At 40.2% G+C, this 17,455-nt stretch overlaps 1 protein-coding gene across 2 annotated transcripts; it reads left to right on the top strand.

The window, feature by feature from the left end:
- The first annotated feature begins 199 nt into the window (after positions 1-199).
- LOC126545864 (uncharacterized) lies at positions 200-16,800 on the top strand. Of its 2 annotated transcripts, XR_008608735.2 has the most exons (5): positions 200-521; positions 6,241-6,402; positions 7,292-7,399; positions 10,595-10,773; positions 16,690-16,800. XR_008608735.2 is itself a non-coding variant. In XM_050193879.3 (4 exons), the coding sequence occupies exons 1-4, from the start codon at positions 399-401 to the stop codon at positions 10,661-10,663; spliced, it is 462 nt and encodes a 153-aa protein (XP_050049836.1). In that variant the 5' UTR covers positions 200-398; the 3' UTR covers positions 10,664-16,800. The 2 variants fall into 2 exon arrangements, 1 of the variants encoding a protein (XP_050049836.1); XM_050193879.3 differs by having other exon boundaries at positions 10,595-16,800.
- Positions 16,801-17,455: the final 655 nt, after the last annotated feature.

Raw genomic sequence — 17,455 nt, 5'->3', positions numbered from 1 at the left:
AGATGATCTGAGAAAGTTGAGCATGGTTCGGTGATGACGTTCGACTGACAATCGATCGTTCCAGGACATAGTCTGTATAAACCACCAATTCGAACAAATGTTTTTGTTTCATGTTGTCACCACCAACCAGCTGCGCTATTTCGGCCCACAGTACAATTTTGATCTTCGCGCGGTTGTCGGAAACCTGTCTAGGGAAATCTAGGGAGGAGCGTTGTCGAGGGGCCAAAGAAGCGAAACGTTGCTGGCCTGCCGAGTTTATGCCGACGCCGAAGCTACGCGGCTACGCCTACGGGAATACTTTAGTTGCATAGTGGGTTGCCGAGGCGGCAGTAATTGACAGGAACCGTCGGTACAAGCAAGGCGACCTGTGTAAAGCATTATCCACGGAACAGAACGCAATGCACGTAACGCAGCAAACAACTACCGTCTCATCGTCCGGCGGGAACGAGCGATTGGCACTATGTGCTTTCAACTTTGGCTACCTGAAGACACCAGACGGCTGGATCAAAATAGCCCAAGTGGTAAGTGGTGGACAACGACCATCTGAGTAATAGTGGAAGTATCAATAAGAAAATTGATTATATCGACCTATATACGCAGAAATACCGACAAAACGGACAGTAGCTTGCACAACTGCGGTTCTGAAACGATACACCAAGCTAAACTGCGTATTCAGTTTATTTTGTTGCATTGCTGTGTAAAACGGGTGTGCATTTAAGCGTATTTTTTGTGACACCTCCACGCGTAAAGTGTTGCGTTGCATATGTTGCATGTGCACGCTCTCCTTAACAGGTGTTGCTCGTTTTATTCGTGACACCTGCAGTGACATATACAGCTTTGTCACTATTGGCTTAAAATCGTTAGTTCCCATATTGAACATCTATGTTTAAAACTTTTAAACGCCCCCTCTTTGTTTCTGCTGGGCAAACCCATTTCGTTTGTTTCTGCAATGATGGGCGGGGCATCATCACGGAGTTCACTTCTCTGATTCAATGTTGTCAGCGCTCATACGATTTTTTTTAACTTTCTTGCGACCATGATGACGAATGACTACGTCTCAGCACCGCTGCTTGGACCGCAGTAGACCACGTACGGTTTTGAAATTCGTATGCAGCCGGTGTTCACAGACGCGCGCTAAAGTGCGTGCGAGCCTGTACTACGTCCGGCATGTGCACGCTCGCTTGCTTACTGATGTTGTTCGTGGAATCCAGCTAAAGTGTAACTTTCTTTGCCTAGCTCGCCACGGTTTCGCGCCCGAATAATTGTTTGCGTGTGTGTATTAATAATACTCGTACATATAATGTGGCTCATAGGTATCTCCGAGGCACACATACTTCTTAATTATTTGCAGCGGCTTCTTTCTTTTTTTCTTTTTCTACATTTGGCTTACTTCATTCATGGGCCATTGGGTATGGCCAATCCTCCTGAATCGGTATGCGCCACTGTGATACAGGGGTTTAGAAATAGCGTTAGACTTTATACCTGTGTTCTACTTCTCCTTGGATTCATCCCTTGACAAACACCAAACATCAGCTTCGTTCTCGTGACATTGCTGCATCAACATTTCAGTGTGTGCCCACATCAACTGCTGCTTATATTTTGGAATCTTTGAATGGTATGCATAAACATTACGCAACATTAAAGTTGTGACCTGTGTGGTCGCTACTTTAATTGATGGGGGTGAAATGCGAAAACACCCGTATACTTAGATTTAAGTGAATGTTAAAGAACCCCAGGTAGTCCAAATTTCCGGAGTCCCCACTGTGGCATGCCTCATAATGAGATTGTGGTTTTGCACGTAAAACCCCATAATTTAATTTTTTAATTTTTAAGATGTCTCTGAGTAATCTCAGAATCACCTAATTGGGATGCGCTAACAACAACATACAACCGAAAATAAACAAAGTGAGTTGTGTGTTATGTAATCAGATTTGTTCTACCAACAAGAATTAAGTTATTAATTTACAATGGATTTGTAATTCCAATGCTTAACTACTGTCACACTGTCTGAGGCACAAGTATGAACCACAATATATCCAAGATTCTTGTTGCTTAGAAACATGCGATAAGGTTAGTTGCAAACATACCATGGCATGCCCATACATGTTTAACGTCATTAGTATGTCCGATTTTTGTGCCTTCAGTTTAATTTGTATGTACAAGAATGCTATTAGGACCAGCAAGACAGACAAGTTAACACAATTCAATGTTTGAAGTCATGCCCATATATTTTTACGTCGTAGCACTGCTTGGTCCATACTATTCTGTCGGACTGTGTACAGATTTCAATCATGTGCCTGTAAACGTCCATGTTACTTTAACACACTCGAACGGAATAACATTTTACCTGGCGAGACATTAAAAAAAAAAAGTTACTTCCAAGTTTTACCCCTCCTGTACAAAACTCTTCACACATTCACAGGATTGTACATGAAATATACTCTCAAGCTGTTTTCGTGTAACTTCATGGATACTGTTTTTTGTTTTGTTTTTGTACCGCCATGTTAACCACTACATTATGGTGTTATCATCCTTGTTTGAATCATGAAATGCTAGTCTAGAGCATTGATGATCTTTCTTTCTTCGATTTGATTTTGTATATATATATTTTTTATTGATATGTACTGCATGTTTTTTACTCATTTTCACTCACAAATTCAGCATGTGCTCAAAATGCTTTCAGTTTTGTGTAGACTTGTAATGCCTAAGCTGTTCCCCGTCAACTGCTGTCATGTAGGGTGTAACAGGGTTTTTCAAGCTGCTACTTGCGGCTTTCTCCTTTGCATCCAGTCTCTTTTGTAATCATGAAGACAGGAATAAAGATTTCATTTCAAATGGAACTGGCTGCTAAGTTAACAAAATTAAAAACTGTGACATGCATATAGATATTGTATTGATTTATACCTAGCACCTTTCCTCAATTAATTCAAACTGGAATGGTGATGCTGCAATCAATGTGTCTGGTAGAAAAATTTCAGGTTCACATGTGATAGGAAAGCTACACCATTTTTTAAAAAATGTTTTTGGATGATTGCATTACTTGTAGCATGAAAGAGCTTTGCAATAGCTACAAAGAATTGGGAGCATAAAGAACTGGTGGAAGTGAAGGAATAAAAATGCCGTGTTGACTAACAGCAATTCTTTATTGTTGGTAATATATTAAAAGCACACCAAGCTGTATGTGTAAATGACAGGGACTGGAACCCTGCTCAGAGGTTCTGTCGTCAGCCATCAGGCTTAATAGTACAAAAAATGTAGCTGTGAACCAGCATTTGATAAAATTCACAATTTTGGGCAGATAATGCAAGCAGTTCAACGATGGAATATGTGAATATTTTCACGTCCATCAAACCAGTGACATGTATGTCTCAGCACATTTTCCTTTTTGCTTCACTGCAATGAACATAACTCATTGAGCATACGAGAGGTCAACATGCACTGCTGCAATATTGTTTAAGAAGGAAACGTACAGCTTACTTATATTAATGCACATCTACTGACATGAGGACTGGCATATAACATATATGCATGCTATCAATACAATTTATACTCCTGGCACCACCTCCAGTGCAACTGTACAGATGCTTTTTCTCTGCACCAGACACACCATGCCTTTGGAGTGTGCTAGCTGCATACACGAGCATTGTATACTTGCTCCTTGCAGTTTATTTTGCTCTACTAGCTGCAGCATGCCACAGTCCAGTACATGATGCAGCCATAGAGATTAAAGGAGTACTGACGTGACATTTTTTTGCTCATTAATTGAAGGTCCTGGACCTTGGAAGTCCTTGAAAAAATACTAGCAAGCCTCAGAGTGCCCAAAATTTACTATAATAGCTTTTCTATGAACCAGTTTCCTGGAAGGTGTATGTTTTATGACATCATGATGCAGAAGATGGTCCAGCGCAGGTGGCACGCATTCAGTATTCCAACCCGGAAGATTGAGCAGGATGTTTCCGAGTGCAGTAACAAATCTGTTGTTTGCTCCTGTTTGTCTTGATGTCATTCTTGGAGACCATGGCCGAGTCCCGGATCGAGCCCATGTCCCCACAATGCATATAGGAAATCACTTCTGCACAGCAGTTTCCAGTCATTAAATAAGCATGACTTTCCTTAAGCCTATAAATTTTCTTGATTTAAGCTAGGGTTGCCACCTTTACTGAGGAAAAAGAAAAAAAAAATACTTGTCACTGCAAAGGAGGTGGGGGGGGGGGGGAGTGTTCTTTTGTGTGAAGGGTATTGTAAGCAGAAATACAAAATGAGAACAAAATGCAGTGGTGATATGCCAAGTACAAACATTGCATGACTGAAACTTCTCAGAAAGCTTTATATCAAATTTTGTATACTCGTCTGTCATGTAGTCCTGGGTTTTGTGAGGGCAGGTGAACAAACAGTGTGCATCCATTTTGCTCTTGTGGCCCAAACTGGTCATACCAGCTGATGCAATAAGGCCCCAACAGTTGGTGGCCCCAGAGAAGATGTATCAAGGCGAAGCAGCGGATGCGCTTGGACTTATTGGAGAAAACTTGGAAGAAAAAAAAATGTGCAAAAGCATGGATGGTTGTCCTACAACGCGACGGTAAAAAGTTTAAGGAATTAAAAATCGGTTCCCTTGTGACAATTCAGTTGCCTGGTATGCATAAATGCCTGGGGAGCATTTGCGATGCAGCTTATGCGTCGATTTAGGAAGAACTGGCAAAACTGCAAATGATATGCCAGTATGGGGGTTGAACCGGCAGCCGGCACTGAGAGAGAAAAATCAGCCGGGTGGCAAACCTAATTTAGGCAAACCAATTTATTATTTGGCCACTCTCATCATGGATTCCTCTAAAACAATTGTACAATGCTGTTGTCTAGCTTTTCAATGTTTAGCTTGTTTAGATGTTTAGCTTTTTCAACGAGCACAATGCTCTACTATGTGAATCTGGTGACATGATGTTATTTTGTTACTGTCGTATTCACTGGTGCACCAGATACATTTCCCTTTCTGTTTATCATTTACAAGCTTCTCAGTTCACCTGACATCCACTTGACAGCATTATATAAATCACATCATGTAAATAAGTCTTGTTTTTACCAACCACACTCCATGGAAGGAACCTCTATAGTTCACTTTGTTTAGAAAGTGAATATTCAGCACTTGATTCAACATTCATATTTGATTTAATGAGAAAATTTGACTATTTGACATTCCTACTTGCAACAGGAAGAAAACATTGTGCAGCACAGTATTTCCTATAGTAATTTGTAATCAGTTTTTCTAGAGGCTTATGCAAGCTCAGCTTTTAGTGCTGCCAAACAATGAACGAAATATAATCCAAAGTTTGCTTCAAGGGCACGTGCTTCTCAGTAGTTGTTGTCCTGTTCGGTCTTTTGTTTTTTAATGCAATTAGCATTCTTAAGATATGTCACACACTTTCCATGGGCTATCTATCTATCTGTGTCTCTAATCGTTTTCCCACAACTTGGGTGACAGAGTAGTTATGATCTAATGGGCAGCGCTTCGGGCTGCTGTGCTGAGGGAAGCGGGTTAAAAACAAGCTGTCAGACCAACTTGCATCATTGGACATGTGCCAATCTTCAACGAACCTCTTTCACGCCAGCTTCAGTCACTGGGTGTGCGCTGCTCTTCAGTGAACCTCTGTGATGCAAACTTAGGTCACTAGGTCTGTACCACTAGCTATGTGCCACTCTTCAATGACAAAAAAAAATCCTTTAATATTTATCTAGTGCTGGGAGGAATCGAACCTGAACCATATATCTAGACAATCTTGTCTGAATATATATTCGCACACGCTCCATGCACAGACTTCAAGGCGGCGGCGTTAGATGATGCAGCATATCCAGAGGGATGCACGAGAGAGGAGCCCGGCTTCATACGCGCCTCATACATGACACATTTCGGCAGTGGCAATGCAGTGCATGGCTACATCTCTTGAATGCTAATCGCATTAAACATTGACATTCATTGTGAGGTGGGTTCGGCTGCATTTTTTTTCTTTCATTGTATAGTTGTGAAGGTACCTTCTTATTGCATATATTACTTTTCATAATGTAGAGACGGGTAAAAATTTCAGTGGCAGTGGAAGCTAAAGGGTCAGTAAGATTAGTTTATTGCAGCATTTATTTACCTCCTTTGTGTTTTTATACATGTGCCTAGTTACCTTCTGGCATGAAGTTCAGTAACAAGACCAGAATGTAAATAGTTCAAACTGAAGTAAACATTTTTTATCTCTGCAGATCGTGGGACTGATAGTAATGTCGCTGTTGATCAAGACCTATAGTGTATCCTGGGTGCTGTTCCTGATGATGACGGCTTTTGCTTTTGCTGTCGTCAGCTTCATTATTCTACTTTCGGCGATGGGCTCCTACTCTGGATCCCTCCTCATCGGAACTCTTTTTGTAAGTATTTGAAAGCAATAAATAAGTTAAAATTTAGTTCTGAGAGCACGATTCTTATTTTGAAACATATGAAGAGCAAAAAATTAAAATTAGCACTTTTTGAAATTTGCACTTAAGGATAATGGCAGCACTGCAAAATAACATTCTTCATAATTACAAAGTGAAGTTATAAGCTTTATTCAGTGTTTCACTCATGTATTTCCAATTATTCATTACCATAAAACTGAACAAGCTGATCCTCAGTAGAGTAATTGCACTGATACTGTAGAGCTTTTCTTAGCCCAACAAAGATTTCACTCAAAGTTACCGTAATCTAAGCGAGCTAGATAAGACCTGCCTGGTTACATCATGTGCTGACATCATGTGTGCGAGTGAACAAGATATTTAAGCGCAGCATGAAATAAAGGAAGAGAGCTCCGTTTTGACCGTTGCCTCATCGTGTTCCTTCACTCTTTGCTGCCTTGGCGGCTGCGGCACAGTTCGGCTGGCTGAGCATGCCTGTTTACTAGCAATTCCCCCAGCATGGCAACACAATTGACTCCACTTTTGTTGCAGCACCAACTGTGGCGTGATCATACCTCACGGTCCTTGCAACTGCTATGTACAGTACCATTACACCATTAGTAACAGACACTTTGGCTTGGAAAGAGCACAATAAAAGCACAGTGGTATGATGTTTATTGTGGTAAATGTTCTCTTACGGCAGGTGCATCACATGCCTAGTGTATGTGTAATTTTCTAGTTATTACAGCAAATATGATTTCTCATGAACAATGTATTTTTAGGGGCATAGTGTGCTGAATACACCGTTTGCTCGACTTCAGTGAAATAACATTTTATTCAATCGCAGTATTTGAAATATGCGATTGATCTGAGTATCTGTTTGCAGTACCTCAACTACCACATTGTGGGCTTCATCTTCTACCTTTCGGGAGGGTTGACATGTGTTGTCAATGCATCGCAATTTGCTGGCTTGGGCAGCATCATAGCAGCTGGGGTAAGTGAACTGCTGACTAGATGTCTTTTTCAGGTTCTGCAATGATGCATTGACTGGGCGATAGTTTTGTATTCTGTTATTGAGTCAGCTCTCCAGCCATATTTAAGGCCATGTTGCCGTACAGCATAAACAACATTCTCAGGAGTTAAGCTCCAAGTAACAATAACAAGCAACTTTTGCATGTCCAATCCATTTAGAAGGCAATCTTCAAGTACTACATAATTTGGACTGCTGTAATTTAGTGTTTGCTAAATGCTGCTTCAAGATTTACCAATTAAATTTTCATGTTATTGATAATATTGGTTGGAATCTCATTTGACTTCAGTGTGATGGCTTCCTATCATCCCAACTAGCAGATCTAACAAAGCGTTTATTACCAGTACAAACCAGCACTTAACAGTACAGTTTGAGAAGGAACTGCTTTACTTGTGTGTGAGGTAGCCATGATGAGAATCTTTGATAATTGCTCCTTTGTCATCAGCAAGCTTAACCATATGGGAATGCATCCTGCTGCCATTAGCAAGAGCAGCCACAGTTTCAAAGAACAATGTGACTTGAAATTTGCCCCTCATTTACTTATAATTCCTTTTGCCAGCTGCGCAAGCTTCATTTGTCTAAAGCCACCTGTGGAGACTTCACAGAAGTGGCTAAGCACTAATATGTAATTGTGCTGCAGAGCAGTTCACAGTTTCAATCCCAGCTGCAGCATCCACATTCTGATGGGGAGTGAAATACAGGAACGTTAGTGTACGCACATTTTGGGTGCACTTTAATGGACCCCAGATAGAGAGAGAGAGAGAGATAAAAGGAAGGCAGGGATGTTAACCAGGCTGCGTGCATAAAGGACCCCAGGTGGTCTCAATTAATCTGGAGCTGTCCATTATGGCATCTAACCCAGTTGTTGAAATGCCGCTTGTAAGCTGCTATTTTAGTAACTGTGGGATTGCAGTTTGATGTAACTACACTGCTGCTAACTGTATATACTGCACCTGGACTTCAGACTCCTTCCTAAATATTGTGTGTGATCTCCAGCTACTCCGTGCCAGCCCTGTGATACAGTACTAAAACTGGGAATGTCCATGACATGGGCTCTTGCAGCATGATCTCTGTTCTTTATCTCTTAAAGGGACACTAAATAGAAAAGCTGAATAATTTAGACCAATAAAGTATTCTTTTAAAAACTATTTTTCTTACGTTCGCAGTAAGAGATTGATTACTAGAAGAGAAACTGAAGGCCAAACATAAACTTTTGAAAACTTAATTTTTCTAATTTCATGTCGAAAACCCAGCACCGGTATGACAGTGTGACATCACAGATTTTAAAGTATTTTCCTATACTTGTGCAGTAAGAGCTCTCGAAACTTGAAGTTCAGTCTCTGGATCCTTTAGAATACTATGTAGTGCATCTTTACTGCTAAAAAAACTATCTAGGCCCGAGCAGACACCGTCAAAATCCATGATGTTATGGCGAGCTGGTGCGAGGACTTAAAGGCAGCATTTCCACCTGTCTTTCATTCTTGCAGCTCTTCTGGCTTATCAGGCTGCCTCGCACTGTAAGAGTGGTTTTTTGGTATTGTGTATGGGTAATTTACTAATACAGTTCAACTTAATTTTTTCTTGCCCCTGTAATGGCTATTCAAATTTAAGTGTTCCACAGTCTTAGGAGAAATACATGAAAACAGTGTGGGCTGTGTAGTTAGATTATTTAAACAATGGCGGACAGATTTAAGTTCAGTAATATTCATTGCAGAACATAGTAATAAGGTAAAATGTTTTGCTTTAGTAACAGAATTCAGGGCATATGATTCTGTTTCCAAGTTGAAGATGGTTGCAATGTGGGCTTTTTGGTAATGCATCTTCAAGGGGTGTACGGTAGTGCGATTAAAAGACAGGACAAAAGACACACAGGGACACACAGGGTGTGTCCCTGTGTGTCTTCTTTCGTCCCCTCTTTTAATCGCGCTACTGTACACCCCTTGAAGATGCAAGTTGAAGGGAATCATTTTTCAAGAATATTGCATTTCATAAAGTTTTCAAAGGCAGCATGTGGTTTGATACCCCCACCATCAAGAAATCTATTGACATCAGTCATGCCCAAAACAGATCAAACACTTTTTCTCCTTACTTTGATGAATGTGTACAACAGCCACCTCCAACTAGTTTGTCACCTCATCAACTGTCAGCTCTAGCAGTCGCCTTCCATGATCTTCATGGCATGGAATGTTGCACACACAGCTGAATTATAATTGGGTATTGTTGAGTGCAGAGTTTCACAGTGCATACCATGATCCACACACTGCTACAAATGTTACAATTCAGTATGGGAAGAAGCTTTCTTTGCAAACCCTCCCGGACATTCCCGACCATGGCTGCTGGGTGCAGCTGCTGTTTTGCCGAATAACTCGCACTTAAAAAAACAGATAAAAGAATTGCATGCTTGATGATGGCATCGAACCTCGGTCCCCCAGCACAGCAGCCCGATGCGCTAACCATTAGGCAACAATCGCACATCTACTTTTATCGTGCCATCTAGCTCTGTGAGATAATTGCCTTGTGTGTCACATTGCATAACGGGTGCACAGGTGCACGCGCAGTTTCTTTAATGGTAAAAATGCAGGAATGAAATGGCCAAATTTATAGCATTTGATTAACTGCTTTATGAAAGCTGCACTTCACATTGATTCCAAGATGTGCACTGGATCTACATAATTTTTTACCAAATAAAATAATTAAACTATAATCATTTATATTGTGAAGTAAACTTGACCCCGTGCTGCATTTAGGATCGAATGTAATTTGAAGCATTTTTCCTTCCAGATAAGCACAGTATAATCTTTTTGTGGTGGTACATTGAACACATTGGTGTAATTATGGCAGCTTCTTTCAAAGTTGGGTGATCTTCACTTCTCAGTGTAGCACTTTACCTAGAACTTTGTTTTATACTAGGTCTAGAACTAGGTACTGCTTGCTGTAAGACAAGAGGGTTGACTGCATAAACATTGCAGTATGTTTTCATTATCGAACAGTGTAAAATTCCCAATATGCTCGCAATTAAACACTTAATTTGAACATTGAATAACTTGAGCCAAGTTTGCATGCCCATAGCTGTCATATCAGCGAAAGTAGACTGCATTGCAAAAAACATCGAAGGGACTGCACTAACTTTTGGTTTTATTTTTATTGGCACTGTTCCAGGTGCTTGGCCTCATAGCCTCTGCCCTATATGCAGTGGACGTAGCCTTGACAGTCCGAGCACGTGTTTGAATCTTCAGTGCCAACTGTCTGATTTTACATCTGAAGCACAGCAGTGCTCAGCTCTGTATGCCCTTGTCTTTGCCCTCATGTACAACTGGTGTTTCAAAGAGTTTTGACAGGTGCTGTTAATGTCTTTCTTTTTTTCGCATACATTTTGCATTTACCAAAGGAAATGGAAGTTGAGAAAAGGTTGTGAGGGCCAGCTACTGCATCACTGTTATGGCGCAATGTGTGTTGCTCAGCTTAACAGCAGTGGGACAGGCAGAGCAGCTTGTGTATGAAGGAGTGTGTTCTATATGTATGCATGCTCTATGTTTTGTGCCTACAATGTGGGGGTTTAATCTGTTCTACATCTAAGCAGTTTCGCTGATAAGGTTCTCTTTCACTGAGCTATAAGTAAACAATGGCTAATAACTTTTTTTTTTATTTTGTGAGGGCCTTTTCAGAAAAATCCAAACCCCTAGCATGTTTTAATGTACTTAACACTCATTTCAGACACTATTAACAGAAAGTAGCGATGGCTAAAATGTGGCCCCCTGAAAAGATTCGATGGTGGCCAGAATGGTACTATTCATTTTATTTAGAATGGGTACCTTAAGATTACATATGCAGTAATACCAGTTTGTGAAAATACGCAAGAAACAATCTTTTACAAAATGTTATTCTGTAAATATTGTCACACACTTCTTGAGGTTGCCTAATGCAGTGCATTGTTGGAAATGGACGCAGACAGCACAAATGCAAGAACCTTCTTCTGCAGTTACCTTTCCTTTGTGAAAAGTGCATTGCTGTGGCATTACCCACTTTTATATTATGCTGTACATCTCGTGTACTTAGTTGGTGCTTATTTAAAGGCTTAAGAGAATCTCTGTATCTGCTTCACTGCAACTTTTCGTACGTCAGTCCACAGAAACAGGAGCAGAGTATTCTCTGACAAGTGTGGTCACGTTTTGACTTCTAAATATACAACTGCAAACTCATGGGACACCATAGGAGCTTAATATTTTAGAGAAACCGTGGCTGCTTGGCAAAGTATACATTGCCTGGGCAGCAGGGGGCGAGGGGGGTGATTAATTTCAAATTTTCAGCTGCCCTGTAATCATAACCACAAAGGCCACAGACCAAAAAATAAATTTCAGCTGCAGCTGTGCTACAACAAATAGAATATTGAGCATAATTGCAACTGTAAAACTCATTTAATTTACCATATAGTGGTCAGATGTATCATTTTCCTATTTTGTTCACCACCGGATGCTGTCTGTAAAAAACAATGTAGGGTCACTAAAATGTGAACAATTCTTAGCATGTCATGCATGCAGCAACTTGTGTCACACAAATTTAAATTCTAGCTGCTTTTTTCTTGCATTTCTTGCAACTGAAATGCACACATAAATATGTATCGGTCTGTTCGTTTTACCTTTTATTATTGCTGTCAAACCTCAATAAAATGAACGTGGATACATAAAGTAATTCTGAAATGTTTCTTGCAGACATCAGTGTGTAATAAATATGCGCTTATAATGAACTTCAGATATAAAGATGATATTTCCATATCAGATGTCACTTTGTTATAGCTAGGCTAGATTGTATTGTTATTGAATATAAACCTCTTTTTCGAAAAAAGAAAAAGGAGAAATATTTTTCTAAGCGGTGCTTGGTATGAATGCAAGACCACTTGCACTCACACCAAGCCAAAAGTAAAATTGACAAATGACAAAAGTAAAATAGCAAACAGGCCATGTCAGCTCAATGGTGAAAAACAAGCTGTACACAGCGTAGTGGCCATGCCGGGTTATCATGCAGTGGTGCAGATTGCAGTTTATGAAGTGTTAAGAGGTATGTGTTACATTCACTATGTATATTTGTGCTCGTAATAGTTTTATAAGTACTCATTTGACTAATGCATTTGGGTGACTAGCTTCACAGAGAGTCTCAAATTGTATTTATTGTGGCACAGGAACATGCTGTGTTATGCTTATGCTTTCACAAAGTATTGAAGTATTGTACAAAGTAATAAAAGGTTCAGTCAGTTTCTGACTTGTTGAAAGCAAAGTCAGTGAGACAGTGACACAGTAAAGCTAGAGGATAGTGAATCAGTGTTGCGTGCATATGTCTGACGTGCTTATACCGAAAGCTTAATGGCGGAAATACCCATGTGTGTGCCCTCATAGAGGCTATGGTGTGTACTTTTATACATGTTTGTACTGTTGTGGAGTATCGCATCTTGTTAGCAAATTATAAGAAAGCTCGATAAACATTTGCCGTGATTGTGTGTAGTTTTTGTTCTGTAGTGACTCACACATCAAGAAGTTGTGCCATGGCAGGAATTTTGTGTACTAGTGTAGTGAAAAATGCCACTTTTGCTATTTCAAATGTAACTCTACCTCTAGAGCTATGTACCAGATGGTAAATGATCCTTTTTGTCACCACTGGTCCTTGTGATGAAAATGTGCCCGGAAAATACCTGAATCATGGCTACATTTGATGCCTGGAGTACGTGTTTGCCAGTGCTATTTTTCCAGGGTACACATAGGTGGCAAATCCCAATAAATTATCTTTGTACTGGGGAAGGCATACTTCTAGATTCAATAGTTTCCAACTTGTGGTGTAGCACATGTGAAAACAATCGTTATCTAGTGACCAGCATTACTGTGGACATTCCTATGTATATACTAAAGAAATAACTATGTAAATGTTCTTGAAGCACCAAGCACTTCAAGGCACTGTGTGTTCTATAGTGTGGAATTAACTGTGACAATGTGAAGCTAATGCACAGTAATCGCAAGTGAGGAAAGACAGTGTTGGAGAATGCTGCTCTAAAACGAACCAAAGTGAAGCAGTAACTAAGGCTGTTTAGCTGCACGCTGAGCCTGCTGTACTGCCTGCACTTGCTGTAGCAGAATGATGCATGCCACATATTTGACTCTTTAATTCCCGAGTTGTTTCGTAAAAAGAGTACTAAATTTCACAAATTTTTTTTATTCTAGCAAATTCTCGCACATTATACCCAGGTTCGAAAAATATATTACATGTGTGGTTTACTTCTTATGTTCAACCAAAATATTAATGCAAGACACTTGCTCTAAAAAAAAAAAAAAAAAAGAGGCTTTCCTTCAGTTTAAGCATAAGGCTTAATGAATTATCTAAGCAGATGATAGCGGAAGGAATTGAAAGCATTGAACATTTTTAACCACCGAAATTCATATGCGCAGTGAGAACCGAGTTGAAGAGCACAGCTCGCCTCCGGCAAGCGAAGCAGAAAGCTGGGCCCTGCACAAGTGCGGCTCGTCTTTGGCGTTATTGGTACAAAGAGCTAGAACGAGTAGAGCTTGGTAGATAAAGGGTAATGTCCTTGTAAGCCAAGATGGTGTATGTATAGCATCATGGTGCATTTTTATCTTCATTTCCTTTGGTATACTACCTTTGGTGTTGTTTGCACAAGAGAGGAGCATCATGTTTTTCTGTCAATGCTTGCACTTGGTACTAGCCCTTGGTATTTCTTAGCACACCGTCTGTTACAATACCGTTTTGTTTAACAGTAGTGCCTGCAAATTTCAGACATCTAAACTACAGTTTCACTTGCCTTGGAGAGAAAGCCTTGTTCTTGTTAAGTTCAGATTAGTGGCATCTAATGTTCCTGCTGTCATCCCTCACGACAATGCTGCTTAGACATGGTGGTTCTAGGTTCTTTGAGAACCCATGCCAAAAAAGTAAAGTAAATGAGACTGCAGTAAAAACTTATTTTTTTGGTGGGGGGCAGACATGTACTGACAAGTAATTTAGCACTCCACACAATACCTAGTTTGCACTTCACAGTGTGCCGAAGGGTACAGAACAACCATATTTCTGACAGGCCTTTCAAGAGGTCATTTGGAAGAAAGGACAAGAAAAAGGCGCCTTTTATTTAATGGAAAATAATAATAATAATGCAAAGTAAAGTTGCATCATATGCTATGTTCCCACACCATAAAAAAATATAATAATAATAATAAATAATTGTGATTTGTGTACCAAAATCACGATTTGATTATAGGTCACGCCATAGTGAGGGACTTTGAATTAATTTTGATCACCTGGTGTTCTTTAATGTGCACCCTATGGACGGCACACAGGCGTTCTAGCATTTCACCCCCATTGAAATGCAGCCACTGCGGCCAGGATTCTATCCCGACATTGTAAAGTATCCGTCTTGTGCGCTATAAGTAAAAAAAAGCTGATTTTGTGGAGTGACAACTTTGTGAGTGTAAGATAAGCATGTAGGTGATGCAGAGGAATTAACAACAAAATAATTGAATATTGCATAATTTCTTAAGATTTCGTATTTTATCAATATATTTACAGATATTGGCAAATATAGGCCATGACCAAACCAGTTAATGGTTAATATATACATATATAGTAAGTTACTTTTAATTGAAACAAACAGAATTATGTTTGTGCAAGTCTATTTGCATAAAAAAATTGAAGAAATCTCTGTCTCACTTTGCAATGACCGACACCGACAATTGCAGAGCCGTTTTTGTCGACTGATCCACACTTGTGTGGCTCCTACTCACTGGGTCATCTGTGTGGCCACCACCTTCTCTTTTTGCTCACATTTGCCTTATGTTGACATTTCCCCTTGGCCTTATTTTCTGTCACCTACAGCATTGCACATCTTTAATTACAATTTTACAAGTTTTAAACAGCATAAACTATGCTGCTTGAGTGTACTAGCTGCTGTTGCCTCTGAAATATATGCACAGATGCCACTAATTTCCCAGCCTGCATCGCACATGTACAAGTTGCACAAAAGCTTTGTGGTCAACATGTTGAGCAGCAAGATTTATATTGCTGCAGTGGCAAGAGTTCAATCCTTAGTGGTGGCAGTAGGCAAAGCTTTGTTCATTATCTTCTCCAACATAATGCATTCTGACTACACTGCCATTGAAACCAATCCTTGTTTTTTGCGGCAAAGATGGCTCTACACTTGAAAGAGTGCAAGGCCTATTTTTATTTCCAGTTTGCATTGAGAAAAGGTACTTGCACAAACATTATGTGACATATAATTACCTTCAGGGTCATTTATGAGCTTTTAGTTCGACAAATTTAAACGCTGTGACAAATGAGTACAAATTTTTGTTATTGGATTCTTGGCATCATGCAAATTCAGTAAACAGCTGGCTGTGTGGCTAAAGATCTGGTGTGAGCATATAATTGGTGACTACTGTGTCGTAGTATATGTATTTTTAAATGATAATGTAAGCCTTATCAAACTACCATGCAAGGATTTGCAGCACACAAGGCGACAGCTCAGCACCTCCAGTTTTCTGCCATTGCATTACGCAACTCACAGTAAGACTGGTACAACTTCTTTACATTATAATACAACCATGAGTGTCACTCTTCTCCCACCTTTACTACATTTCATAATGATCTGACAATGTAGTGGAAGCTGGAGCTGGCATGGGCTTATAAAAAGCACTATCACGCAAACGCACAGGCATGGCCGTTGCTAGCGGGAACACGGCAGCCCGTGGCATCACTCTGTGGAGTGCTCCACCACTGGCGCCTCATGAAGACTTGCGGCATAGGCACAATCGAAGCAATTGGCGAAAAGCCCGGTGAGTTGTTTGTTTGCCAAGGCTTCTCGAGGTGCCAGTGATGGCACTCCGCGGAGTGCTGCCACAAGCTTCCGTGTTACCACTAGCAGTGGCCACGCCCGTACATGTGTCTGTACTGTATACTCCTTTTTGTCAACGGTTGTCTAATCAGTCTTGATTGCTAGAGCATGCCTTATAGTTCCCATTCTGATGCCACATCGTTGTGAAGCAGAGCACAGAGATGCCACTGTTTTTTCGATAATTAAGATAACCTTAGATGTTAGGTTGCATCCCTTTGCACATCTGTTCCCAACCTTTAACCTTTAGCAAGGTGTGAGTACTCTATCTCTTCTCAAGGCAGTATTGGACTGCTGCTGACACTTGCACAATATTATTTGCTTCACTGCTTTAGCAGGAAAAGCTTTTTTTTTTTCCTTTCTGCTTGCTTTTCAGATATAAAGCAGCAGGGGAACATGTGGTTTCTGAAAAGGTAGCTAATTTACTGATGTTCTATCTTCAGATATATCTCGCTTGTGGAATAAAGAGCTGTAACAAACTGCTGAAGTGAAAATGATTTTATTTGTGTGTTGCATTCAGCTTACAATTAAACAAAGTTGGGAAGTGACTACACCAAGCTTAAGCTGCATTGCCCTGCATCACCTCACGGAAACTGTTAAAGTACATATGCAACGTGTGAAAGCTTTGTTAAACTAAGACTTCAATTTTGTATGAAAGTACTTTAAGAAAACTAAAAGTTTTGTTCAATCTCATGATGTTAACGTTTACGTGTAACAGAAGACTTACACTGAACAATTTCAGGTTTAATCTGACAGAGATTAGTTCCAGTAACTGCTATAACAGTGTTCACAACTTCACTATTATTGAAAATTTAATTTGCAATTTTTTCAGAGCACAACAACATTTAGTTGTGATCTGCACTACTTGAGGTATGGTGAAAATGCACTGCGAGTCTCATTAGTTCAGATCTCTCTACTGTGTCCCCATTTTTTCATGTCCGAACAGCAATGGCAGCACTGCTGCCATTGTACTGCAGATCATGAGAAAGGCTAGCTTCTGCCAATGCTTCTGCTGAGCCCAAAGTACTGCCCACTTAAAGGGGCCTGAACCACCCTTCGGGCATGGCGAAAAAACACAGTCCACGGATAGGATACGCTGCTGTGGACATCTCAGCCAGATTTTACAAAAGTGTGAGGAGTGT

This window comes from Dermacentor andersoni, chromosome 1 (genome assembly GCF_023375885.2).
Source record: "Dermacentor andersoni chromosome 1, qqDerAnde1_hic_scaffold, whole genome shotgun sequence".
NCBI lineage: Eukaryota > Metazoa > Arthropoda > Arachnida > Ixodida > Ixodidae > Dermacentor > Dermacentor andersoni.
The sequence above is the reverse complement of the archived record's forward strand: the minus strand, read 5'-3'. Positions and strand labels throughout refer to the sequence as shown.

What these genes read in the sequence shown, in the direction of transcription:
- LOC126545864 (XM_050193879.3), top strand. Translation starts at nt 399, where the DNA reads ATGCACGTAACGCAGCAAACAACTACCGTCTCATCGTCCGGCGGGAAC. An exon ending in GGATCAAAATAGCCCAAGTG is followed by an intron (nt 522 to 6,240) that starts GTAAGTGGTGGA and finishes TTATCTCTGCAG; the next exon opens with ATCGTGGGACTGATAGTAAT. An exon ending in GCAGCATCATAGCAGCTGGG is followed by an intron (nt 7,400 to 10,594) that starts GTAAGTGAACTG and finishes GCACTGTTCCAG; the next exon opens with GTGCTTGGCCTCATAGCCTC.